This window comes from Oncorhynchus nerka, linkage group LG21, assembly GCF_034236695.1.
Source record: "Oncorhynchus nerka isolate Pitt River linkage group LG21, Oner_Uvic_2.0, whole genome shotgun sequence".
NCBI classification, from domain to species: Eukaryota; Metazoa; Chordata; class Actinopteri; order Salmoniformes; family Salmonidae; genus Oncorhynchus; species Oncorhynchus nerka.
The window spans coordinates 5,831,098-5,859,097 of record NC_088416.1 but is presented as its reverse complement, the minus strand read 5'-3'; the positions used below and the strand labels follow the sequence as shown (position 1 = coordinate 5,859,097).

The 28,000-nt window shown below is 42.5% G+C and overlaps 2 protein-coding genes across 2 annotated transcripts; both read right to left on the bottom strand.

Annotated features, from left to right (window-relative positions):
* Nucleotides 1–6: 6 nt before the first annotated feature.
* LOC115103716 (protein Shroom-like) lies at nt 7–14,855 on the bottom strand. Its single transcript, XM_065006138.1, has 7 exons — nt 14,799–14,855; nt 11,130–11,452; nt 10,982–11,094; nt 10,395–10,677; nt 6,178–6,327; nt 1,640–1,701; nt 7–471 (listed from the first exon to the last, which is right to left on the bottom strand). Exons 1-4 carry the CDS (start codon nt 14,853–14,855, stop codon nt 10,535–10,537), a joined length of 636 nt encoding a protein of 211 aa, XP_064862210.1. The 3' UTR covers nt 7–471; nt 1,640–1,701; nt 6,178–6,327; nt 10,395–10,534.
* Nucleotides 14,734–27,995, bottom strand: LOC115103715 (jupiter microtubule associated homolog 1-like). Its single transcript, XM_029624594.2, has 5 exons — nt 27,794–27,995; nt 21,285–21,427; nt 16,676–16,776; nt 16,473–16,500; nt 14,734–16,169 (listed from the first exon to the last, which is right to left on the bottom strand). Exons 1-5 carry the CDS (start codon nt 27,847–27,849, stop codon nt 16,006–16,008), a joined length of 492 nt encoding a protein of 163 aa, XP_029480454.1. The 5' UTR covers nt 27,850–27,995; the 3' UTR covers nt 14,734–16,005.
* Nucleotides 27,996–28,000: the final 5 nt, after the last annotated feature.

Below are 28,000 nucleotides of genomic sequence, written 5' to 3'. Positions count from 1 at the left end.
GCGTGGTTATTTTGATTCATGTTTAATAAAGCACTTCACATGAACAAACTAACAAAAACAAGAAACGTGAAAACCCCAAAAACAGTCCTATCTGGTGCAAACACAGAGACAGGAACAATCACCCACAAAACCACACCAAACAGGCTACCTAAATATGGTTCCCAATCAGAGACAATGACTAACACCTGCCTCTGATTGAGAACCATATCAGGCCAAACATAGAAATAGACAAACTAGACATGTAACATAGAATGCCCACTCAGATCACACCCTGACCAAACAAAACATAGAAACATACAAAGCAAACTATGGTCAGGGTGTGACACATTGTGAATGCCGTTGAATTTTTGGGGGGTCTTTGTGATTTCACAGCAGAGTCCGTGCAGGAAATCCTGTCGGGGAATGTACCGCCGTCGCAGTAGCCGACCAGCAGAGCTTGTGACTTCGCGCTCCAGACCAGACACTGGGGGCCTGCTTGGAAGAAACCAGGAGTGCATGCAGTTTTTGCCAAACAATGAACACGGTGCAAAAGCAACGACTTCATAAGTGAACGCTGTAAAAGTCTCAATTAATATTAGCACAAAGTAAAATAAAATGTACATGAGTCACTTTTGACCATACACTGCTATATCATTATTTCTGATGGGAATAGGGCAGTTGGCTGTGTAGTCACTCAATTACCTAAATACATTTAGATTCAGTTCAATAATATTACTGTAAATATTAACTGCAAAATGCCCTGGCTGTGGCCAAGTGAAAGCCATGACATTTGGTTGTAACATTCCTTTCCAATTTCTGTCAGGCTGTGCATCAAAGTTTTGAATACCCCCCATTCATCCTGTCCTCCTCTTCCTCCCTCCCCGAGTCCATTGTTTTCATACACTCTCTTTAAGATTTGTAAGAGTTCTTTGACAGAACCACTTTATGTACATGATCCAAGCATCAAAGTTTTGAATACCCCCCATTCATCTGTGAGTCACATATTGGAGCTTTTGCCAATGACACTAGATGGAGTGGACAACTTAAACCTCATGCCCTTTACCCAGCAGGCCTGTGACTACAGCACTACAGATGCCAGGGGCTTGGATCATGTACATAAAGTGGTTCTGTCAAAGAACTCTTACAAATCTTAAAGAGAGTGTATGAAAACAATGGACTCAGGGAGGGAGGAAGAGGAGGACAGGATGAATGGGGGGTATTCAAAACTTTGATGCACAGCCTGACAGAAATTGGAAAGGAATGTTACAACCAAATGTCATGGCTTTCACTTGGCCACAGCCAGGGCATTTTGCAGTTAATATTTACAGTAATATTATTGAACTGAATCTAAATGTATTTAGGTAATTGAGTGACTACACAGCCAACTGCCCTATTCCCATCAGAAATAATGATATAGCAGTGTATGGTCAAAAGTGACTTTCATGTTAATTTTATTTTACTTTGCGCTAATATTAATTGAGACTTTTACAGCGATAAACCTGCATGAATTTGGATGAACAAGTAACGTGGTGATGTAGCCCAACTTGACCCTTCAACATCTACAGAGCAGCACTTGAAAATGCGATTTCACTAAAGCCATGTGTGCAATTTCATTCAAATGATATTTGACCAAAATTGACCTGTGGGTGTAAATACCTACCTGTACATTGATTGAACCACAGGTTTTGCTGTACAAGGCAGACAGTAAAATAGGCATCAGACCTGTAAGAGACACCGTGACAGAAGTTTGAACTAGAACTCTGGATACTTTGCTTAACGTACCAAATTGTTGGCTCCAACATTGAGAATTAAAAGATTATAGGCAAAACGAGAACTAGGCAGAGCTGTCTTAAGGTCACTTGTCATTCTATCAGATGGAGACCACACACAAACAGGCATACTTTAACCTGTTGCTGAAAAAGTTTCCCTTTTAAAGAACACCCAGCACTCATAACTGCCATTAAAGTTATAACTTTGACATGTAAAAAGTACAGATACAATTATTATTAAAAAAAATCAGATTCTCCATTTCATGACATTAGTATGCCCATTCTCCAGGGTTGTGGTCTCGGTCTCAGATACATTTGTTACTCGGTCTTGTCTCAGACAGTGAGGACTCGTACCAACTGACTGAGTAAAAAAAACGAAATGAGCAGTTTCACATGAATACCTGCAGTCTTTATATCTATTCTAGACATGTTTGCACAGTGGTGAACCTATTGGACCCAGGCCTTCAATGTGTGGCAGGTCCGTACTGCTAAAAGGACAGTAATGGTAATACCAGTGCACCAGTCGAGGCTGCTGAGGGGAGGACCATTCATAATAATGGCTGGAACGGAGAGCATGGGAATGACATCAAACCGTGTGTTTGATACCATTCCACTGATTCCGCTCCAGCCATTACCCTGAGCCTGTCCTCCCCCAATTAAGGTGCCACCAACCTCCTGTGCAGTGCACTCATGTAGGAGAGTGCACTTTTTGTAAAAACACAAAGGGCCAGTGGTGTAGTGGAGGCAACAGTCTATGCAGGTATACACACTTTTTTCCCCCAATGGGCATTGCCTATACTCACTTCTTTACACTGATGTGCATGAAAGTAGTGTAGTGGAGGTATACGACTTGTCAAGTATGTAGTACAATAGAGAAATAATGCACAAAACAGCCTACACAATCCCAAAGCATGTGAAATATATTCACATGCGCGCCGCATACACAGCCTAGTTTCAGCTGAATATCATCTGCAGGCAGTAAGAGTGTTCAGCTCTCAACTGGTTTTGGCATGGAGCAGCTCACAGAAGAATGACATCGGTAGCGGGTAGGGTAGGTAGGAAAGACAGTTCAACTTATGATTATCTACCGGTAAGTGACAACTAAGGCAACAATGGGTATGCAAACGAGGTATTGAAAAAGATTGGTCCAAATTCTTGGTTAGTAGGCTATAGGTGAATTGCAATTCGGTTATCATGTGCTGTTTGCATAAGGGGTGTAGGTATGAGTGAGCTTGGGTGGACACAGGCCAACCCACTGGGGTGCCAGGCTCTGCCCAATCAGTTTGAGCAAAAATGAAAAAATGTAAGATTATTATTACAAAAATACTACTCAGACCTCCAAAATGGTCTCCTGATGTGGTTTAAGCATTGTTGTCGTTTGTTTATTCTTAAAAAAGTGATTTTGAGAGTGAAAATGGGAAATAATATATAGAAAAACTAATAAAAAAAACATTGGAAAACATAGGATTTTTCACACAGGGTGCTTTTCCTTCGCTGGGTGGGCCTTTTTTGGAATTATGTTTTCTTTTTTTTGTTTCTGCTCAATCTGATTGGGCAGAGCCTGGCTCCCGGTTGGCCTGTGTCCAAGCCCACTCATGCCTATACCCCTGATTGGCAGAATTAGAGTATACCCACTTCTCCAGGTACCACTACACCACTGCACATGGCTGATGGACAGCAGCATGATATCAAAGGATAAGCAGTTCTTTCACTTGAACATAATAAACCAGTAGTTCCCAATCCGAAGACAACAAGAACATAACTATTAGTCTAAGCATTTCCCAATCGAAATTTCCCAAATCTATTACTTCCCATTGCAAAACACATTTCACATTAACCACAACAGTGACCAAAAATGTGCCTGATTTAAACATCTGGAAAATACACATTTTCAACATCTGTAAAACATGTATTTTCAACAACAGGAATATACAGTGGGGCAAAAAAGTATTTAGTCAGCCACCAATTGTGCAAGTTCTCCCACTTAAAAAGATGAGAGGCCTGTAGTTTTCATCATAGGTACACTTCAACTATGACAGACAAAATGAGAAGAAAAGAAATCCAGAAAATCACAATGTAGGATTTTTAATGAATTTATTTGCAAATTATTGTGGAAAATAAGTATTTGGTCAATAACAAAAGTTTATCTCAATACTTTGTTATATACCCTTTGTTGGCAATGACAGAGGTCAAACGTTTTCTGTCAGTCTTCACAAGGTTTTCACACACTGTTGCTGGTATTTTGGCCCATTCCTCCATGCAGATCTCCTCTAGAGCAGTGATGTTTTGGGGCTGTTGCTGGGCAACACGGACTTTCAACTCCCTCCAAAGATTTTCTATGGGGTTGAGATCTGGAGACTGGCTAAGCCACTCCAGGACCTTGAAATGCTTCTTACAAAGCCACTCCTTTGTTGCCCGGGCGGTGTGTTTGGGATCATTGTCATGCTGAAAGACCCAGCCACGTTTAATCTTCAATGCCCTTGTTGATGGAAGGAGGTTCACTCATGATACATGGCCCCATTCATTCTTTCCTTTACACGGATCAGTCATCCTGGTCCCTTTGCAGAAAAACAGCCCCAAAGCATGATGTTTCCACCCCCATGCTTCACAGTAGGTATGGTGTTCTTTGGATGCAACTCAGCATTCTTTGTCCTCCAAACACGACGAGTAGAGTTTTTACCAAAAAGTTATATTTTGGTTTCATCTGACCATATGACATTCTCCCAATCTTCTTCTGGATCATCCAAATGCTCTCTAGCAAACTTCAGACGGGCCTGGACATGTACTGGCTTAAGCAGGGGGGCACGTCTGGCACTGCAGGATTTGAGTCCCTGGCGGCGTAGTGTGTTAGGGATGGTAGGCGTTGTTACTTTGGTCCCAGCTCTCTGCAGGTCATTCACTAGGTCCCCCCGTGTGGTTCTGAGATTTTTGCTCACCGTTCTTGTGATCATTTTGACCGCACAGGGTGAGATCTTGCGTGGAGCCCCAGATCGAGGGAGATTATCAGTGGTCTTGTATGTCTTCCATTTCCTAATAATTGCTCCCACAGTTGATTTCTTCAAACCAAGCTGCTTACCTATTGCAGATTCAGTCTTCCCAGCCTGGTGCAGGTCTACAATTTTGTTTCTGGTGTCCTTTGACAGCTCTTTGGTCTTGGCCATAGTGGAGTTTGGAGTGTGATTGTTTGAGGTTGTGGACAGGTGTCTTTTGTACTGATAAGTTCAAACAGGTGCCATTAATACAGGTAACAAGTGGAGGACAGAGGAGCCTCTTAAAGAAGAAGTTACAGGTCTGTGAGAGCCAGAAATCTTGCTTGTTTGTAGGTGACCAAATACTTATTTTCCACCATAATTTGCAAATAAATTCATTAAAAATCCTACAATGTGATTTGATTTTTTTTTCTCATTTTGTCTGTCATAGTTGAAGTGTACCTATAATGAAAATTACAGGCCTCTCATCTTTTTAAGTGGGAGAACTTGCACAATCGGTGGCTGACTAAATACTGTTTTGCCCCACTGTAAGTATGTTCAACTTTAATTCAGACCCAAAAATAAACCTGATTTAAACACCTGTTGGCCTTCTGGAAGGCAGAAGTATCCATACGTTTTTTTTGTAAAACCGGTCCCACCCATTTCAAATCCAAATGTGATTGGTTGATTCACTCAATTGTTTCACCCCAAAATCTTTCTCTATCTAGATTCTGATGGCCTAGCTAGCTATATTTATCTCCCTAGAGACCACCAAAGAAAAATCCGGATTGGATATTTTGTTTTTTTATCTTCAGTGTTAACCCTTTCCTTTCCAACAAAACTGAAGATATTAAATCAGAACAAAGTTGAAAAGAATAATATAACTAGAATTATTATTATTTTATAAATCCTTAGCTCTTGTTTGATTGTTCCCTACTGTGTTTGGGTTAGTAACAAGTTGTAGAGTGGCTCTATTTGCCCTTAGCAAGCAGAGGAAGAGGAGGACGGGATGGAGTCTGGAGAAAGAGAGAGGTAGGGAAGGAAGGAGAGGGAACTCAACCCAGTTGGATTTATTGTATCATATGTCATCGTATTACTTATCATACGCGATCAATATCAATATCAACGGAAACAAAGAGGAGACAAGCAGCATCAACAGGTTTCCATTGGCACCGGGATGGAGTGAGGGACAACTTAAACCTCATGCCCTTTACCCAGCAGGCCTGTGACTACAGCACTACAGATGCCAGGGGCTTGGATCAGGTACATAAAGTGCTTCTGTCAAATAACTCTTACAATATTAAAAAATAGCAGGTATCAAAACAATGGGAAAAAATGGACTCGGGGAGGGAGGGAGGAAAGGAAGAGGAGGGTGGGACGAAATTCCTGGACTCAAATGAACGGTTTGTGAATAGGATGGCAGAGTTCGGAGAAAGAGAGCGATAGGAAAGGAAGGAGACCTCAACCCAGGATGAGGCTGGACATGCCCTCTGGGGAGTTCCTGTGGCCTGATAGCATCCCTGCGGCAGGCTGGGAGAACCCTCTTGACAGCTGGAGCGTCTCGTCCCTCTGATCTGGAGCAGGATTGGCCTCTGCACCTACATCATTATCTAAACATGGGAAAGGAGACAGGATATCATACCAGAGACTCTTAAGCATTTAAGCATGTGGTAATAGCATAGACAGAAACAAGCCTATATGCACTAAATATTCAACATTTCAACATAGCTGCGGGAAGTAAGGGTGGTGCTGCAGCACTCCATGATAAATAAATACATATTTTTTGTAGAAAATGACTAGGCACTAGGCCTTCATTACTCCTGTATGACAGGAGAAAAATACTAATCAGCAAGAGCACAAGAAAAACATATTAAACTGTCCTCACTGACCAGCATTCCCCATGTCAAGAGGAGATTTTTGAATTTAGAATTTTATTTAACCTTTATTTAACTAGCCAATCTCAGTTAAAGAACTAATTCTTATTTACAATGACTGCCTACCCCGGCCAAAGCCGGGCCAATTGTGCGCAGCCCTATTGGACTCCCAATCACTGCCTGATGTGATACAGAGATTAATGGAAAAATGGTAAGTGATTAGAAAACATAACAGAAAGCAGTAGGGAAACTACATGAACACAAAGTGAAAGAGAAAATCCTCAACCATTGTTTAACTTTAAGGAAATGGCAACATGGGAAATTCTAGATTGATATCGCACCCACACACGAACACAGTGTTAAGACGTTATCTCACCCCGGCGTTGGAGTTTCGTGGCTGTTGGAGGAGGACTGGGCAGCTCCTCAGTGGGGCAAAGGGCTCTCCACCAGTTTGATTCTCATTTATTGCCAGCGAATTGTCTGACTAATCAGCCAAGTGATAGAGAGCTACATTCTAATCTACAGACGTCTATTGTCAAAAGTGATAACGTTTTAGATGCTTGATAGCGTTATAAGCGGCCGAACACCTCATCTAATGAAGTAGAATGAAACTAAAACTGCTTAGCTTGGCCATTTCATGGATTGACCCTCACAAGGGGTTGCGAGTTATGATGTAGAAATGAAAGTTTGGAGGAAGTGTGAGAGTTCAATTGGAAAAACTCCAATTCAACATCCTGCCTGCGGGGCAAGTCAAAAAAAAGAAAAAACACTCAAGTCTCCCCACATGATCTTTCAGACAGCATGCGGAACTCCCCTACTCAACAGCTGCTAATCAGATAAGTCAGTTGGATTTATTGCATCATACATCCTCGTACAATTTACAAAGCATGAGATCAATATCACTATCAATGTAAACAAAGGAGACAAGCAGCGTCAATAGGTTTCTGACAAAGAGTCCTCGAGTGAAGGGCTGTCCATGGATGTCTATTAGAGCAGTCAGTGTAATGTAATGAACTGACTTAATGACCCCACCACAACGAGATCCTCTTGAAAGCTCTGTTGTTGAGAACTCAAAGCACCGACTAGGTTAGTCCAGGGGGCTTTGACTGCTTTCATTCCACATTTGGCAAACAGAGACAACGTCAAGGCACAAGCAAAACCCTTGACACCGTGACATATAGGCCAGAGACAATAAGTGGCAGAATAAACTCAACCACACCTTTGTTTCGTCACAAAACCGAGAGAGCAAGACCTGTCCGGTAAAGTCCAGTTAGGAGGGCCGAGTGTCTGCGGGTTTTCGCTCCTTCCTTGTACTTGATTGATGAATTAAGGTCACTAATTAGTAAAGAACTCCCTTCACCTTGTTGTCTAGATCTTAACTGAAAGGAAAAACCCAAAACTTGCAGACACTAGGCCCTCCATGGAATGAGTTTGACACAAACTGATTTACAGCATCAGACTACTAAACAACCATTGGTTTAGAACCACAGAGAGTTACTGCAAGTTGAAATGAAAACAAGGACTGGCTCCACTATTCCAGTACCATTTCAACTTCAACTTTTCTATATAATGTGTGTGTGTGTGTGAGAATGCGTGCAAGTAGGAAAAACATGCCTACTCACCCGATTTGTAGAGCAGGGGTGTCAAACGGATTCCATGGAGGGCCTAGTGTCCGCAGGTCATGTTTTTGTACTTTTAATGAACACTTAGACAACCGGGTGAGGGGAGTTCTTTCCTATTTAGCTAGGACAACGAGATGCAAAAATGTGTTTGTTTTCTGCAAATGACGTTCCCTTGACACTTTTTTAGGTGCGCCAGGACAATTCACAGCTGAGCTCACTCAGTTTAGCGCAACACTGATTGGCTACTATTATTATAATTATTTGTTTAATCAAGGGAGGCCATATGCTCGTTGGCTTCCCTTGCATTCAATGCAACAATATCAATCTTTTTGACCAGACAGCACCAGATAGATGGCCTACACATACTAAGGAAAAGGGGCAATGTTTTACTCGCAAATCATGTCCAATCAATTGAATTTACCACAGGTTTCTACAATCAAGTTGTAGAAACATCAAGGATGCTCAATGGAAACAGGATGCACCGGGGGGGGGGGGGGGCTGGTTTCCCTTGGCATCCATGAATACAGGCTACTGCAAGGCCTGACAGTGACACAGGGGAAGAATGGCAGCCTGACAAAGGAGGATTCACTGGGGACTATGCAGAGATCCTCATCAATATTCCAGCATGGCTCAGACTCCAGTCCTGCTGGAATTCAGTGTCGGAAGGAACTGTGTCAATAACAGAAGTGCACACAGCCACTGCATTGTTGGTTAAGGGTTTGAAAGTAGGCATTTCACGGTAAGGTCTACACCGGTTGTATAAGGCGCATGTGAAAATTTACTTTTGACATGACTGTCAGGTAAAGACTTACTCAAAAGGACTGACCGTTACTCCTTATCAGACCATAGAATATTGTTCCTCATGGTCTGAGTCTTTAGGTGCCCTTTGGCAAACTCCAAGCAGACAGTCACATGCCTTTTACTGAGGAGTGGCATCCGTCTGACCACTCTACCATATAAAGGCCTGATTGGTGGAGTGCTGCAGAGACGGTTGGCCTTCTGGAAGGTTCTCATCTCTACAGAGGCACTCTAGAGCTGTCAGTGACCGTCGGATTCTTGGTCACCTCCCTGACCAAGGCCCTTCCCCCCAGTTTGGCCAGCTATACGAAGAGTCTTGGTTGTTACAAACTTCTTCCATTTAAGAATGGAGGCCACTGTGTTCTTGGGGACATTCCATGTTGCAGAAATGTGGTACCCTTCCCCAGATCTGTGCCAAGACACAATCCTGTCGGCGCTATACGGACAATTCCGTCGACCTCTTGGCTTGGTTCTTGCTCAGGCATACACTGTCAACTTTGGGACTTTATGTAGACAGGTGTGTGCCTTTTCAAATCATGTCCAATCAATTGAATCAAGTTGTAGAAACATCGGGCCTCCCGGGTGGCGCAGTGGTTAAGGGCGCTGTACTCCAGCACCAGCTGTGCCATCAGAGACTCTGGGTTCGCGCCCAGGCTCTGTCGTAACCGGCCGCGACCGGGAGGTCCATGGGGCACAGTGTGCGCTAACCAAGGTTGCCAGGTGCACGGTGTTTCCTCCGACACATTGGTGCGGCTGGCTTCCGGGTTGGATGTGCGCTGTGTTAAGAAGCAGTGCGGCTAGGTTGGGTTGTGTATCGGAGGACGCATGACTTTCAACCTTCGTCTCTCCCGAGCCCGTACGGGAGTTGTAGCGATGAGACAAGATAGTAGCTACTACAACAATTGGACACCATGAAATTGGGGAGAAAAAGGGGTAAAAAATAAAAAGTTGTAGAAACATCAAGGATGCTCAATGGAAACAGGATGCACCGGAACTAAATTTGAAGTCTCCTAGTACTTACGTATTCGCATTTAAAGAAATGTATTAAACCCGTGTATAGAGTGCTGAGGATTTGTATTTATCCATTTTAGAAAAAGGCTGTACCAAAATGTTTTGGATGAGTCGGACTTGGAACAAACCAGGCGTGCATGCAGTTTGCCATTCAATAAACACGGTGCAAAAGCAACATCTTCATATGTATCCATTTGTGTTTTTCGAAACCTTATTGATTGCGCATCAGAACTTTTGCCAATGACACCAGATGGAGTGAGGGACAACTTAAACCTCATGCCCTTTACCCAGCAGGCCTGTGACTACAGCACTACAGATGCCAGGGGCTTGGATCAGGTACATAAAGTGCTTCTGTCAACAAAGAAAACGTACCAAAAAAAACGTATCAAAACAATAGACTCGGGGAGAGAGAAGAGGACGGGACGAAATTCCTGGACTCAGATGACCAGGTGGAGATTCTTCTTTTAAAAAAAAGAGAAAAGGACGGCGGAGTTCTGAGAAAGAGAAGGACCTCAACCCAGGATGAGGCTGGACTTGCCCCCTGGGGGGTTCCTGCGGCCTGACGTCATCCCTGCGGCGGGCTGGGAAGCCCCTGTGGAGGGCTGGGGAGCCTCATCCCTCTGTTCTGGGGTGGGAACGACCTCAACAGCGTTATCTAAACATGGGAAAGCAGCCAGGTGAACATGCTTGAGACTCAAGCATTTTAAACGTAATACTGCTGCTTGAAGCTTTTAAACATCTGGTAATAGCAAAGTCAATATACACAAACACTATAAATGGTAAACATTAAACACTACAAATCATGCACCCCCCCAATCTCTTAGCTATAATTTAACTAGCATTCTTGTGATTAAAATTAACCTAGGAAGTTTACAATACATATTCATGTTGTCTTAAATCTGGACAACTTGTTTATTAACAGTGGAAGTTAGCAAGCAATACATTAAAATGGTCCTCACCAGCATTTCCCATGTCATTGTCTCCATTCAAAGAGGAGATGAAGGGGGAAAAGGGTACATTATTAGAACAGAAATGAGTAGGCCAACTACATGAAAGCAAAGTGAAAGTCCTCAACCAGGAATGCCTATTGTTTAACTTTGAGGAAACGTCAACATGGGAAATTCTAGATTGTGTGTGTGTGTGTGTGTGTGTGTGTGTGTGTGTGTGTGTGTGTGTGTGTGTGTGTGTGTGTGTGTGTGTGTGTGTGTGTGTGTGTGTGTGTGTGTGTGTGTGTGTGTGTGTGTGTGTGTGTGTGTGAGATCAGCGTTGAGCCATCTCACCCCGGCCTTGGAGTCTTCGTGGTTGTTGGAGGACGACTGGGCAGCACATCTCCTCAGTGGGGCCGAGGGTTCTCCACACAGCACTCCAGTGGGCTTCCCACCTGTAGATGCACAGAAATGACACTTAACATGGTTGGACTCATTCCCTGGCTAAATCACCAAGCGATCGAGGGCTTACATTGAAATGTACAGACATCTCATGCCAGTGATAACCTTTTAACTGCTTGATAAGAGTTCTAAGTTGCCAAACACCTCATCAAATCCAAAGAATGAAACAAACGGCTTAGCTCTGCCATTTCATGAATTGAGCCTACTGCTCATTGTATATAAAAACCAGTCAGTATCTGGTGTGACCACCATTTGCCTCAAGGCAGCGCGACGTCCCATAGCATTGATCAGGCTGTTGATTGTGGCTTGTCAATTGTTGTCCCGACCAAAGACGGTGACCGCTTTTCTTATAATATCTGTGAAGCGAACATGAATCACATTATCATAAATGAACATGATCTGCCCTCTTGTGGAGGAAGTTGCAACTTGCATCCCACATAGGGAGTAACTCCAGGGTCGATGAAGTTCAATTTAAGACTTAATACCATTTGTGAAGTCTGCGCACACCTGCTGATATCCCCTTCCAGAAATGAGCCTGTTGGCAAAAAGTAGTATATTGAGGGCTGGCTCTTAAAGTGGAACTGACAGTGTCAACCGATTTGCAAATGTGAAACAGACAATCATAATATCAGTAATATAAAAATTCCCAGTTTATGCTGCAAAACTAAACTTGGATTTAAAAATAGATTATTTTACACCCCCCCCCCCCCCCCCCAAAAAAAAAAATCCATAATGCAAAGTAAGGCATCGTTGACAGAATAGATGGATTCAGTTGAATGCATGGGAAATAATTCACCAATACATTTCTTGGTAGTCCAACAAACATTACCATCAGGTTGTAAATAGCATCTGGCCTGATACCTTGCTTGTTTCAGTGACTCAATATTTTCGACAAAAAGTATCCAATAATGGGAATGTTAATACAAGGCAAACTAGCAAGGGCAATGATCAAGTCAGTCATAACCATCAAATGTATTTATAAAGCCCTTTTACATCAGTCGATGACAAAGTGCTATACAGAAACCCAGCCGAAAACCCCAAACAGCAAGCAGACGTAGAAGCACAGTGGCTAAGAAAAACTCAAGGCAGGAACCGAGGATGAAACCAGGCTGAGGGGTGGCCAGTCCTCTTCTGGCTGCACAGGGTGGAGATTATAACTCTTAAAATGTTCATAGATGCCCAGCAGGGTCAAATAATAAGTCACAGTGGTTGTAGAGGGTGCAACAGGTGGCTAACATGCTGACCAGACAGCACACGTTTAGTCCGTGAGTGTTGCAAAATAAAAATGTAAATGTTATTCAAAAATTTCTAACAAAACGGCTCACGTGAATTCAGACTTTATAGCCAGGCGCTACAATAGAACTTGGTTCCATTTTAGCCATTTGATACACTGCATGTCCCACCTCTTCAAGCTACTCATTGGTCATTACGAGCTTTTACCCACGTGGGTTATTGAAAGAGGAAAGGTCCACACTCCAGTCGGTGATGGTAATGCACCTTAAAGTTAAACCACCATCAGAATTCTATAAAGAGCCACAAAATATATATAAAAGCATTTCAGGTAAAACCCCATGTTTATCTCCCAGGACCAATTAGCTAGCAAGTCCAGGGATGCAAACTGGTGAGGGCCCAAAAATAATACTTTTTTTTTTGCACTGATTTTTAAAAATGTTATCCCTGCTAGGGGGAAATAGAGGTGTTAACTCATTTAAAAAAAGAATATGATCTACATGATCAGTCTAAAATGAAAGTTGTTAATGTTGTGACGGCCCTGAATATTTCTGAACCGTCTCTGTGCTTCTCCTTCCAATAGGGCGCTTTCCCTTCAATTCCCAATTAAATAGCCAGCATCAGCTGCTCAAAAGTGGGGTTGTGATGGAGACGTGAATGAGGATGTGTTCAACCCTCAGTTCCGAAGCTTCTCTATTCCGTTTGTTTTGTTGCTGTTAAACGTATGATTTGTAGCCTAAGAGAGTTTACCCAGGATCGGATCCACTTTTTGCGTCCGTGGACTACACCTCTCCGTTCTTCGTGGCATTTCTCAGCTGGAGATCTATTGGCGGATTGGATTGTCTGACTGACTACAACCTTTTTTGTATACGGTATTTCATTTTTCATGTGAGGTATACTGTGGTGATTTATGTAGTTAGTTGTAGTTGAGGACTTAGTCAGAGTTGATACGCTTTAAAGTTCTGTGGTAAAATAATTGTTATATTGATTGTATGATTAATACTGGGTTTACGCTACACTTGAGTGAACGGACAAACACTGCGTGACTAAGGTCACGGGAGTTCCCTGAACTCCTTTACCGGGCTGGACTCTTAAGGCCAGAGGTACAGGATATTTCTAGAAGTTCTTTCCAATGTTTTAAGGGTTTATGAAAAGTGTATTTCCATCCTGACTTTTACATAAGTCCTTTGTATTGGTGTAGACTTGACGGACCAGATGGGACTCATTCCCTCCCAAACCAAAAGGAGAAACCAATGTTTTCTCTGGTAGGCACAACCTACCTGGCACCCCTATAAATAATAACCTCAAGTCAAAACCGTTACAATGTGAACCTAACCAGCGACTCCTGTGGAGGGCCGGGCGCAGTGCGCGCTAACCAAGGTTGCCAGGGGTGTTTCCTCCGACACATTGGCGCGGCTGGCTTCCGGCTTGGATGCTCGCTGTGTTAAGCAGTGCGGCTAGGTTGGGTTATATCGGAGGACGCATGACATTCAACCTTCGTCTCTCCCGAGCCCGTATGGGAGTTGTAGCGATGAGACAAGATAGTACCTACTACAACAATTGGACACCATGAATTTGGGGAGAAAAAGGGGTAAAAAAATAAAGTTGTAGAAACATCAAGGATGCTCAATGGAAACAGGATGCACCAGAACTAAATTTCAAGTCTCCTAGTAAAGTGTCTGAATACGTATGTAAAGGTATTTCAAGATTAATACATTTAAAGAAATGCATTAAACCCGTTTTTACTTTGTCATTGTGTATAGAGTGCTGAGGATTTGTATTTATCCATTTTAGAAAAAGGCTGTAACAAACAATTTTGGAAAATGTCAAAGGGTCTGAATACTTTCCAAAGGCACTGTACAAACACAGAGGTACCTTATTGCCATTACTGTATAAACTGGTTAAATGTAATTAGAGCAGTAAACAAAACCAAAAAAGCATGTTTTGTTATATCCATGGAATAGGGTCTGATATACCATGGCTGTCAGCCAATCAGCATTCAGGGCTCAAACCACCCAGTACATACATGTATTTAGGTCATTGAAAAACTACAGCCAACTGCACCATTGCCATCAGAAATAAAGACAGCCATGTATGGTCAAAAACGACTTTTAATTTGTGCCAATATTCATTGCGACTTTTACAGTGATAAACCAACCTGCATGAATTTGGATGAACAAGTAACGGTCATGTAGCCCAGCTGACCATTCAACATCTTCAGAAAAGCATGAATTCACTAAAGCCATGTGTGCAATTTCATTCAAATTACGTTTGAGCAAAATTGAACCGTGTGTGGGTAAATACAGACATTGAACCACAGGTTTTGCTGTACAAGGCAGACAGTAAAATAGGCATCAGACCTGTAAGAGACAGTGACAGAAGTTTGAACAAGAACTCCGGACAATTTGCTTAACGTACCAAATTGTGTCCAACATCGAGAATTAAAAAAATAATAAATATGCAAAACGAGAACTAGGCAGAGCTGTCATAAGGTCACTTGTCATTCTATCAGATGGAGTACCACACACTAACAGGCACACTTTAACCTGTTGAAAGTTTCCCCCCTTTAAAAAAAGATCGTAAAAACCACTCAAACCTGGCACTGAAGTTAAAACTGACATGTAAGGACCACAAACACAATACAAAAATGCTCTTATTTTTCCATTTCATGACATAAGCCCATTTTCTGGACATATTCACTGAATTTAGTCTTCAGAAATAACACCAGGGTTTGATTTGACAGCTTGGATCCCGTGTGGATTTTAGTTTCCATAGAAATGTTTAAGTCCCGAACTTCATGCAACACTAGATCATGTACCCCTCTAATTAATAATGACTCAATTTAGTCCAGCATAACCTTAAAATAAAAAACATTCACAGTATAACTTACCTCCCCCTCCCTTTTTTTTGTTTATTATTATTTATTTTTTTAACAAAGGCTTCACCAAAATGTTTTGGATGAGTCGGACTTGGAACAAACCAGGCGTGCATGCAGTTTGCCATTCAATAAACACGGTGCAAAAGCAACAACTTCATATGTATCCATTTGTGTTTTTCGAAACCTTATTGATTGCGCATCAGAACTTTTGCCAATGACACCAGATGGAGTGAGGGACAACTTAAACCTCATGCCCTTTACCCAGCAGGCCTGTGACTACAGCACTACAGATGCCAGGGGCTTGGATCAGGTACATAAAGTGCTTCTGTCAACAAAAAACGTACCAAAAAAAAAAACGTATCAAAACAATAGACTCGGGGAGAGAGAAGAGGACGGGACGAAATTCCTGGACTCAGATGACCAGGTGGAGATTCTTCTTTTAAAAAAAAGAGAAAAGGACGGCGGAGTTCTGAGAAAGAGAAGGACCTCAACCCAGGATGAGGCTGGACTTGCCCCCTGGGGGGTTCCTGCGGCCTGACGTCATCCCTGCGGCGGGCTGGGAAGCCCCTGCGGAGGGCTGGGGAGCCCCTGTGGAGGGCTGGGGAGCCTCATCCCTCTGTTCTGGGGTGGGAACGACCTCAACAGCGTTATCTAAACATGGGAAAGCAGCCAGGTGAACATGCTTGAGACTCAAGCATTTAAAACGTAATACTGCTGCTTGAAGCTTTTAAACATCTGGTAATAGCAAAGTCAATATACACACACTATAAATGGTAAACATTAAACACTACAAATCATGCCGCCCCCCCAATCTCTTAGCTATAATTTAACTAGCATTCTTGTGAGTAAAATTAACCTAGGAAGTTTACAATACATATTCATGTTGTCTTAAATCTGGACAACTTGTTTATTAACAGTGGAAGTTAGCAAGCAATACATTAAAATGGTCCTCACCAGCATTTCCCATGTCACTGTCTCCATTCTAAGAGGAGATGAAGGGGAAAAAGGGTACATTATTAGAACAGAAATGAGTAGGCCAACTACATGAAAGCAAAGTGAAAGTCCTCAACAAAGAATGCCTATTGTTTAACTTTGAGGAAACGTCAACATGGGAAATTCTAGATTGTGTGTGTGTGATCAGCGTTGAGCCATCTCACCCCGGCGTTGGAGTCTTCGTGGTTGTTGGAGGACGACTGGGCAGCACATCTCCTCAGTGGGGCCGAGGGTTCTCCACACAGCACTCCAGTGGGCTTCCCACCTGTAGATACACAGAAATGACACTTAACATGGTTGGACTCATTCCCTGGCTAAATCACCAGACATCTCATGCCAGTGATAACATTTTAAATGCTTGATAAGAGTTCTAAGTAGCCAAACACCTCATCAAATCCAAAGAATGAAACAAACGGCTTAGCTCTGCCATTTCATGAATTGAGCCTACTGCTCATGGTATATATAAACCAGTCAGTATCTGGTGTGACCACCATTTGCCTCAAGGCAGCGCGACGTCCCATAGCATTGATCAGGCTGTTGATTGTGGCTTGTCAATTGTTGTCCCGACCAAAGACGGTGACCGCTTTTCTTACTGCATGTCCCACCTCTTCAAGCTACTCATTGGTCATTACGAGCCTTTACCCACGTGGGTTATTGAAAGATGGGAGGTCCACACTCCAGTCGGTGACGGTAATGCACCTTAAAGTTAAACCACCATCAGAATTCTATAAAGAGCCACAAAATATATATAAAAGCATTTCAGGTAAAAACCCATGTTTATCTCCCAGGACCAATTAGCTAGCAAGTCCAGGGATGCAAACTGGTGAGGGGCCAAAAATAATAATTTTTTCCCCCCACAGATTTTTAAAAATGTTATCCCTGCTAGGGGGAAATAGAGGTGTTAACTAATTAAAAAAAGAATATGATCTACATGATCAGACTAAAATGAAAGTTGTTAATGTGAACCTAACTCACAGCTAAAAAAACGTAAAGAAAGCCAATCCAAATGTTATCTGTTGGCTAGACTTTACTGCAAATGACACTCAAGTTTTGGGAGAAAACCAGACTCTTGGGAGAAAACCCCATCTTAAGTTGAAATAGAATGAAACAGGCATTCTATTTTTGCTCTATTATAGTGGGAACTATAGTAGACATTGATCAAGTACACAAGGCTACATGTGTGCAAAAGTAATTCACTGAGTATTTTTTTTAAACATTTTTTTAAGTGTAATAATCACTCAAGTGTTACTGTCAAGATCAACAAAAGCATTATTTTAGGGCTACACATGACATTGTACACCTTCTGCCTTAGGCCATCTGTTCTATACTGTACCAGCAGAGCAGGATATCGATTATGCCAACAAAGGGTCTCTTTCAGGCAGAGTACACCTGGCATACCCCTTTTTATTTCCTGTATTGAATGATTGAAGGAACACCATACTTTCCTACCTCTATACAGTGGTGACATCCATCTTAAGCCAGGCACAGCTCCACTTATTTAACAAGCAATGCCTCATTTTCACCAAATTCTCTCAATCTGAAAATTAACCACATACTGTAGAGGGAAAACAATGAACAATTCAGATTGCCAGGGTCCGGTAAGCAACTAACACGTTATAACTTGAGGAATGGCAAGGAGTCGTATACCAGTTAATACTATAGTGAATGGTTAGGTTACTAACGTTCATCTGATGTTGTAGCTGTCTGACCTTACTAGCCAGATCATTTTTCACACCATAAACTCAATTTGATCAGTTAAGTTGGCAAATGTTGCCCAACATTTCTCTGGCTGGCTAACAGAGAATTAAATCCAGCTGGCAAGATACTTAATGCTAACAATACTTGTACCATACTTTCACCCCCACCTCAAGCTTTCCAAATGCCAGTGGTTTTAAGTACCCGTCATCACCTTCTCACCTACCTCTTCGTTGTTCAGGGGACGTGCTGCTGTAAATTAACTGGTCAACTGCCTTTCCAGAGCGCGTGCTGATGATGTAACTAGCAAATTGGTTGTTCCTCTCTTCAATCGCGTGCTGCATTCCGTTATGTGAACGATTGGATTAATACTGGCTGTATCCAAAGCTCAGCCAAACATGCATCACTTGTTCACAGCCAGTAGTCATCCAAAGCCCCCCGCCTAAACTTCTCATATCTACACAAATCACCCATTTTGGATTCAAACTGCAAAAGGTGACTAGTTTGCGTCCCTGAGCAACAGCTAGCCATCTTAATGCTACAGCAGACAATGATATTCCAGACAATTCTATGCTGCCAAATTTGTGGCAACAGTTTGGGGAAAGCCCTTTACTGTTTCAGCATGACAATGCCCCCTTGCACAAAGCAAGGTCCATACAGAACGAGATCGGCGTGGAAGAACTTGACTGGCTTGAACAGAGCCCTGACCTCAACCCTATCGAACACTTTTGGAATAAATTGGAACGCCGACTGTGAGACAGTCCTAATCGGCCAACTTCAGTGATCGACCTCTAATGCTTGTGGCTGAATGGAAGCAAGTCCCCGAAGCAATGTTCCAAACATCTAGTGGAAGGCCTTCCCAGCAAAAAAAAAAAAGGGGGGCTTGCCCACCCTTTAGCAATTATGTTAGCGGAGATAACTTTTGTTCTGATTAAAGAAGCAATACAACTGGCCTTCTTTAGACTAGAGTATCTGGAGCATCAGCATTTGTGGGTTCGATTACAGGCTCAAAAAAATGGCCAGAAACAAAGCACTTCTGAAACGTGTCAGTCTATTCTTGTTCGGAGAAATGAAGGCTATTCCATGCAAGAAATTGTCAAGAACCTGAAGATCTCGTACAACGCTGTGTACTACTCCCTTCACAGAACAGCCCAAACTGGCCCTAACCAGAATAGTGGGAGGACCCGATGCACAACTGAGCAAGAGGACAAGTACATTAGTGTCTAGTTTGAGAAACAGACGCACAGAAGTCCTCAACTGGCAGCTTCATTAAATAGTACCCGCATAACACCCGTCTCAACGTCAACAGTGAAGAGGTGACTCCAGGATGCTGGCCTTCTAGGCAGAGTTGCAAAGAAAAAGCCATCTCAGACTGGCCAATAAAATAAGATGGGCGAAAGCACACGCTGGACAGAGGAACTCTGCTAATTTCTCACATGGAATAGTTGCTGATAATGGGCCTCTGTAGATATTCCATCAAAAAAATACAAATAAAGCCATTTCCAGCTACAATAGTTTTTACATCTACACTATTTCTGATCAATTGTATGTTATTTTAATGGACAAAAAAAAATTACATTTCTAAGTGACCCTAAACTTTTGAATGGTAGTGTATGCGTTATGGCTTTTCAACCTCTGCCATATTGTGATTGGGCCATCTAATAGAACTCAGTGTTTTCTTTAATGGAAGCTTCTCTAAAATGTCAAACAAGTAAAGTGCGGTGTACTGCAGGGCAGCTCTTTAGGCCTGCTTTTCGATTTTTTCCAATGACCTGTTACTGGGTATAAAACAAAGGATGCGTGTCCATGTATGCTGATGATTCAACCATATACATGTCAGAAACCACAGCGAATGAAATACTGAAACCCTTAAGAGATGTAACAGTTTTGGAATGGGTGGCCAGTAATAAACTGGTCCAGAACATAAAAACTAAGAGCATTGTATTTGGTACAAATCATTCCCTAAGTTCTAGACCTCAGCTGAATCTGGTAATGAATGGTGTGGCTGTTGAACAAGTTGAGGAGACTAAATTACTTGGTGTTACCTTTCATTGTAAACTGTCATGGTCAAAACATTGATTCAAATGGTTGTAAAGATGGGGAGAGGTCGGTCCATAATAATGGAGATGCTCTGCTTTTTTGAAAGCGCACTCCAAAAAGCAAGTCCTGCAGGCTCGTTTTGTCTTATCTTGATTATTGTCCAGTCGAGTGATGCAAGGAAAGACCTAGTTAGGCGGCACGTCTTGCTCTTCATTGTAGTCAAAGGGCTAATTCTTATAAGAAACATTGTGTTGAAAATCCCAAATTGTTTGCAGTCAATTTACACATAGCTCTGACACACTTACCCCATCAGACATGCCACCATGGGTATTTTCACAGTCCCCAAAACCAGAACAAATGCAAGAAAGTGTACAGTATTATATATAGCTATTAGTGCATGGAACTCTGTTCCATCTCATATCACTCAAATGAACAGCAAACCTGGTTTTACAAAACAAATAAAGCAACACCTCAAGACACATCGCCTCGTCCCTATTTTACCTAGATAGTTTGTGTGAAGGTATTGATATGTAGGCTGTGTGCCTTTATTTTTTTATTAATAAAGTTCGGTCCATGAGCTGTTCTTGTCTATTAATGTTCTGTATGTCATGTTTCATGTGGCCCCAACAGCTAATGTGGATCTTAATAAAACATTTAAAAAAGTATTTTTAAATGTATAGGCAACCTTTCGCTCTCCTCTGACAACGGCCCGACTCACATGACGTGCACACATATGGTTGCATAGTGCTAACATTTTGAAGTGTGCCTCTAGTATTATTTGATGTTAAAATTAGTAATAATTGCCGCAATGGCAACAATTGAGTAGCGGCACTATAACGGAAACACTGTAGTCATCTCAGTTGCATTTTTTAAGACCTTTGAAAACTGAATAAGACATTAAACTGAGAAATTAATTTAAGATTTAAAGACTAAGGACACGCACAGAGAAGTATTGATAAATTACATAGGCTACATACAGCTATAGGCTACATACAGCTATAGGTATTATACAAGAGGCTGTGGAGGGTGATGGGTTACCAGGTGGGTTGTTCCTCCGATGAGCGTGTGGGTCATCTGGTTCAGCAAAGATGTTGGAGGCCATCTTGTTTTTGCGATTGGGGGGCTTTTCCTCATCATTGCCAAAAGAGATGTTGGAGGCTCCTCCAGGTGGGCGCAGGACCCTAAGCGACAAAGCAATTAGAAAAGTATTGAGTAAAATAAATAACTAGCCTAACTTGTATCTTTCTTACTGGTATAGCCTTAAACTAGGATTTGTACCCTCTAAGAGTTCCTGCTCAAGAACCAATAAAAAATTAATAAAAGTGCACACACCGGTCTGAAATTTTGCACAGGACAAAGGGAATCATCACCAGGCTATTTGGGGATGAAGTCAGTGTCTGGTGCGCAACACTTCATTAAGACCAATTCCTTTCTGATAACTGTCATTATGGTGGCCTGGTTAGCTGACACATTGACTGGAGCTAATCTATGCAGACTAAAAGTCGACCGATTAATCGGGATGGCCGATTAAATAGGGCTGATTTCAAGTTTTCATAATCGGAAATCTGTATTTTTGGACACTGATTTGGCCGATTTGTTTTATTTTTATACACCTTTATTTAACTAGGCATGTCAGTTAAGAACACATTCTTATTTTCAATGATGGCCTAGGAACGGTGGGTTAACTGCCTCGTTCAGGGGCAGAACGACAGATTTTTACCTTGTCAGCTCGGGGATTCAATCTTGCAACCTTACAGTTAACTAGTCCAATGCTCGAACCACCTGATTACATTGCACTCCACGAGGAGTGTGCCTGTTACGCGAATGCAGTAAGCCAAAGTAAGTTACTAGCTAGCAATAAACTTATCTTATAAAAAACAATCACTAGTTAAACTAGTAATATCATCAACCATGTGTAGTTTTTAATTTTTAAATTTCACTTTTATTTAACCAGGTAGGCTAGTTGAGAACAAGTTCTCATTTGCAACTGCGACCTGGCCAAGATAAAGCATAGCAGTGTGAACAGACAACACAGAGTTACACATGGAGTAAACAATTAACAAGTCAATAATACAGTAGAAAAAAGGAGAGTCTATATACATTGTGTGCAAAAGGCATGAGGTAGGCGAATAATTACAATTTTGCAGATTAACACTGGAGTGATAAATGATCACATGGTCATGTACAGGTAGAGATATTGGTGTGCAAAAGAGCATAAAATAAAATAAATAAAAACAGTATGGGGATGAGGTAGGTAAATATGGGTGGGCTATTTACCGATAGACTATGTACAGCGGCAGCGATCGGTTAGCTGCTCAGATAGCAGATGTTTGAAGTTGGTGAGGGAGATAAAAGTCTCCAACTTCAGCGATTTTTGCAATTCGTTCCAGTCACAGGCAGCAGAGAACTGGAACGAAAAGGCGGCCAAATGTGTTGGCTTTAGGGATGATCAGTGAGATACACCTGCTGGAGCGCGTGCTACGGATGGGTGTTGCCATCGTGAACTGAGATAAGGCGGAGCTTTACCTAGCATGGACTTGTAGATGACCTGGAGCCAGTGGGTCTGGCGACGAATATGTAGCGAGGGCCAGCCGACTAGAGCATACAGGTCGCAGTGGTGGGTGGAATAAGGTGCTTTAGTGACAAAACGGATGGCACTGTGATAAACTGCATCCAGTTTGCTGAGTAGAGTGTTGGAAGCAATTTTGTAGATGACGTCGCCGATGTCGAGGATCGGTAGGATAGTCAGTTTTACTAGGGTAAGTTTGGCGGCGTGAGTGAAGGAGGCTTTGTTGCGGAATAGAAAGCCGACTCTTGATTTGATTTTCGATTGGAGATGTTTGATATGAGTCTGGAAGGAGAGTTTACAGTCTAGCCAGACACCTAGGTACTTATAGATGTCCACATATTCAAGGTCGGAACCATCCAGGGTGGTGATGCTGGTCAGGCATGCGGGTGCAGGCAGCGAACGGTTGAAAAGCATGCATTTGGTTTTACTAGCGTTTAAGAGCAGTTGGAGGCCACGGAAGGAGTGTTGTATGGCATTGAAGCTCGTTTGGAGGTTAGATAGCACAGTGTCCAAGGACGGGCCGGAAGTATATAGAATGGTGTCGTCTGCGTAGAGGTGGATCAGGGAATCGCCCGCAGCAAGAGCAACTTCATTGATATATACAGAGAAAAGAGTCGGCCTGAGAATTGAACCCTGTGGCACCCCCATAGAGACTGCCAGAGGACCGGACAGCATGCCCTCTGATTTGACACACTGAACTCTGTCTGCAAAGTAATTGGTGAACCAGGCAAGGCAGTCATCCGAAAAACCGAGGCTACTGAGTCTGCCGATAAGAATATGGTGATTGACAGAGTCGAAAGCCTTGGCAAGGTCGATGAAGACGGCTGCACAGTACTGTCTTTTATCGATGGCGGTTATGATATCGTTTAGTACCTTGAGCGTGGCTGAGGTGCACCCGTGACCGGCTCGGAAACCAGATTGCACAGCGGAGAAGGTACGGTGGGATTCGAGATGGTCAGTGACCTGTTTGTTGACTTGGCTTTCGAAGACCTTAGATAGGCAGGGCAGGATGGATATAGGTCTGTAACAGTTTGGGTCCAGGGTGTCTCCCCCTTTGAAGAGGGGGATGACTGCGGCAGCTTTCCAATCCTTGGGGATATCAGACGATATGAAAGAGAGGTTGAACAGGCTAGTAATAGGGGTTGCGACAATGGCGGCGGATAGTTTCAGAAATAGAGGGTCCAGATTGTCAAGCCCAGCTGATTTGTACGGGTCCAGGTTTTGCAGCTCTTTCAGAACATCTGCTATCTGGATTTGGGTAAAGGAGAACCTGGAGAGGCTTGGGCGAGTAGCTGCGGGGGGGGGTGGAGCTGTTGGCCGAGGTTGGAGTAGCCAGGCGGAAGGCATGGCCAGCCATGGAGAAATTCTTGTTGAAGTTTTCGATAATCATGGGTTTATCGGTGGTTGTTCTCCATGGACTTCAGTGTCCCAGAACTTTTTGGAGTTGGAGCTACAGGATGCAAACTTCTGCCTGAAGAAGCTGGCCTTAGCTTTCCTGACTGACTGCGTGTATTGGTTCCTGACTTCCCTGAACAGTTGCATATCGCGGGACTGTTCGATGCTATTGCAGTCCGCCACAGGATGTTTTTGTGCTGGTCGAGGGCAGTCAGGTCTGGAGTGAACCAAGGGCTATATCTGTTCTTAGTTCTGCATTTTTTGAACGGAGCATGCTTATCTAAAATGTTGAGGAAGTTACTTTTAAAGAATGACCAGGCATCCTCAACTGACAGGATGAGGTCAATGTCCTTCCAGGATACCCGGGCCAGGTCGATTAGAAAGGCCTGCTCACAGAAGTGTTTTAGGGAGCGTTTGATAGTGATGAGGGGTGGTCGCTTGACTGCGGCTCCGTAGCGGATACAGGCAATGAGGCAGTGATCGCTGAGATCCTGGTTGAAGACAGCGGAGGTGTATTTGGAGGGCCAGTTGGTCAGGATGACATCTATGAGGGTGCCCTTGTTTACAGATTTCAGGTTCCTTGATGATTTGTGTGAGATTGAGGGCATCTAGCTTAGATTGTAGGACTGCCGGGGTGTTAAGCATATCCCAGTTTAGGTCACCTAACAGAACAAACTCTGAAGCTAGATGGGGGGCGATCAATTCACAAATGGTGTCCAGGGCACAGCTGGGAGCTGAGGGGGGTCGGTAGCAGGCGGCAACAGTGAGAGACTTATTTCTGGAGAGAGTAATTTTCAAAATTAGTAGTTCGAACTGTTTGGGTATGGACCTGGAAAGTATGACATTACTTTGCAGGCTATCTCTGCAGTAGACTGCAACTCCTCCCCCTTTGGCAGTTCTATCTTGACGGAAGATGTTATAGTTGGGTATGGAAATCTCTGAATTTTTGGTGGCCTTCCTGAGCCAGGATTCAGACACAGCAAGGACATCAGGGTTAGCAGAGTGTGCTAAAGCAGTGAGTAAAACAAACTTAGGGAGGAGGCTTCTGATGTTGACATGCATGAAACCAAGGCTTTTTCGATCACAGAAGTCAACAAATGAGGGTGCCTGGGGACATGCAGGGCCTGGGTTTACCTCCACATCACCCGCGGAACAGAGGAGGAGTAGTATGAGGGATTAGTTATCTAGTGTGTCCTGTGTTGCATATAATCGATGCAGTGCGTATTTGCAAAAAAAGGACTGTCCTTGTTCCAATGTGTACCTAACCATAAACATCAATGCATTTCTTAAAATCAATACACAGAAGTATATATTTTTAAACCTGCATATTTAGCTAAAAGAAATCCAGGTTAGCAGGCAATATTAACCAGGTGAAATTGCACGCGTTCATTGCACGTGTTCATTGCACGCAGAGTCAGTGTATATGCAACAGTTTGGGCCACCTAATTTGCCAGAATTTTACGTAATTATGACATAACATTGAAGGTTGAGCAATGTAACAGGAATATTTAGACTTATGGATGCCACCCGTTAGGAAAAAAACAGAATGGTTCCGTATTTCACTGAAAGAATAAACAGCTTGTTTTCGAGATGATAGTTTCCGGATTTGACCATATTAATGACCTAAGGCTCGTATTGATGTGTGTTATTATGTTATAACTAAGTCTATGATTTGATAGAGCAGTCTGACTGAGCGGTGGTAGTCACCAGCAGGCTCGTAAGCATTCATTCGAACAGCACTTTTGTGCGTTTTTCCAGCAGCTCTTTGTTGCGCTTCAAGCATTGCGCTGTTTATGACTTCAAGCCTATCAACTCCCTAGAGTAGGCTGGTGTAACCGATGTGAAATGGCTAGCTAGTTAGCATGGTGCGCGCTAATAGTGTTTCAAACGTCACTCGCTCTGAGACTTGGGAGTGGTTGTTCCCCTTGCTCTGCATGGGTAACGCTGCTTCGAGGGTGGCTGTTGTCGATCTGTTCCTGGTTCGAGCCCAGGTAGGAGCGAGGAAAGGGACGGAAGCTATACTGTTACACTAAAGTACCTATAAGAACATCCAATAGTCAAAGGTTAATGAAATACAAATGGTAGAGAGAGAAATAGTCCTATAATTCCTACAACCTAAAACTATTTACCTGGGAATATTGAAGACTCATGTTAAAAGGAACCACCAGCTTTCATATGTTCTGAGCAAGGAACTTAAACGTTAGCTTTCTTACATGGCACATATTGCACTTTTACTTTCTCCTCCAACACTTTGTTTTTGCATTATTTAAACCAAATTGAACATGTTTCATTATTTATTTGAGGCTAAATTGATTTTATTTGATGAATTATATTAAGTTAAAATAAGTGTTCATTCAGTATTGTTGTAATTGTCATTATTACAAATAAATCAAATAAATCGTCATCGGCTTTTTTGGTCATTGGTCATCCAATAATCGGTATCGGTGTCGAAAAATCATTATCGGTCGACCTCTAATGCAGACACACTAAATGCTTTAAATTCATGTTAGAGACGGGCTCCTGCTGGCTCCACTCTCTTCCTGCAGTGAGTGAACCCACCTTTACGCTGAAGTCTTAGAAGAGGATGAAAAACGGGTGTGACATAAACCCATGGAGACCAAACTTGAGGATTTTTAAAGCATGAAATATTCTTTGAAATGGCAGCTTCTCTGCATTCAGAGATGATAGAAAGCAATACCTGCTGCTAAGATTAACAATCAAAACTATATATTTTTGATTTACATGCCTTGTTTGCATAAATGTAAACCAGGTGCAAGCCCACTTGATCGATTTTCACCATAAAATACATTTTAGGTTCCCCCAGCCCACACTACAACCATTGGGTCATAAAATATACAGATGTCATTGTATGTGGGGCTGCTGCTTCGGCCTGATATTAACCTTAATCAAGCCACAAACCAGATGTAAAATAATTGGTGTCTGAATAGCATAGTTGGTTTTGCAAGTCAGTAACTAGCCAAATATATGTTTAGTGATTCATTTGAGCAAATCTAGTTATGGATGAGGGCTGCATGGTCGTGGTTGGCAACGTGGATACTAGTAACGTTAGTCGGCTAGAAAAAGCATCTTCCACATGGGGCCCCACCCAACCATAAAATTAACTAATTGATTTGTTAGCCAACGACAAGTTTCATGTTAGCAGTCTGTCTCTAGTGTCATACACCCTGATTTGGATAAAATAACAAGCAAATATTGATTCCTTTGAAGGCAATCAGTTAGAACCATTAGCTTGCTTTTACACACCTACGAGCACGTCGTTAGCTAGCGACATTCATTAGCTAAATGCTAGCAAGCTAACGTTAGCCTGGTCCAGATACAAAAGAGGCAAATATCAACGGTGGTTGTGGCCACCGTTGCATTTATCGTAAAATACATCCTCTCACAAATCAAGTACAATGTCATTAATACGAATATGTTAAGAAAAAAAGTGTATTGTTTGACAGTTAGCTATTGTTCACCAGATAGTTAAAGGTTTGCTAGCTAACTTAGCTGTCTAGATGAGGGGTGCATCATTTGACATTTGGCTGAAAATGCAAGGCTCTTGACATGTCATGATGCTTACCTGGAGCTGCTTTTTGCTCCGGCTTCCATGCCTGAATATATAGTTGTCGTCGTCATTTTGTGAGAGACTGGTAAGAATTGATACGCTATCGCAAATAACACGACGATTTTGGCGTTTTTAGACCAATATTTCACCAGCTCAGACTCGTTTTACTCCACCCGGTACAAGCAAAATGATCAATCGGCCTTTAAAACGAAAACGTGAAGA

What these genes read in the sequence shown, in the direction of transcription:
- LOC115103716 (XM_065006138.1), bottom strand. Translation starts at nt 14,855, where the DNA reads ATGTTGAATGGTCAGCTGGGCTACATGACCGTTACTTGTTCATCCAAA. An exon ending in CTAGAATTTCCCATGTTGAC is followed by an intron (nt 11,095 to 11,129) that starts GTTTCCTCAAAG and finishes GCATTCCTGGTT; the next exon opens with GAGGACTTTCACTTTGCTTT. An exon ending in CAATGACATGGGAAATGCTG is followed by an intron (nt 10,678 to 10,981) that starts GTGAGGACCATT and finishes TCCCATGTTTAG; the next exon opens with ATAACGCTGTTGAGGTCGTT.
- LOC115103715 (XM_029624594.2), bottom strand. Translation starts at nt 27,849, where the DNA reads ATGACGACGACAACTATATATTCAGGCATGGAAGCCGGAGCAAAAAGC. An exon ending in ACGAAGACTCCAACGCCGGG is followed by an intron (nt 16,501 to 16,675) that starts GTGAGATGGCTC and finishes ATCTCCTCTTAG; the next exon opens with AATGGAGACAGTGACATGGG. An exon ending in CAGTGACATGGGAAATGCTG is followed by an intron (nt 16,170 to 16,472) that starts GTGAGGACCATT and finishes TCCCATGTTTAG; the next exon opens with ATAACGCTGTTGAGGTCGTT.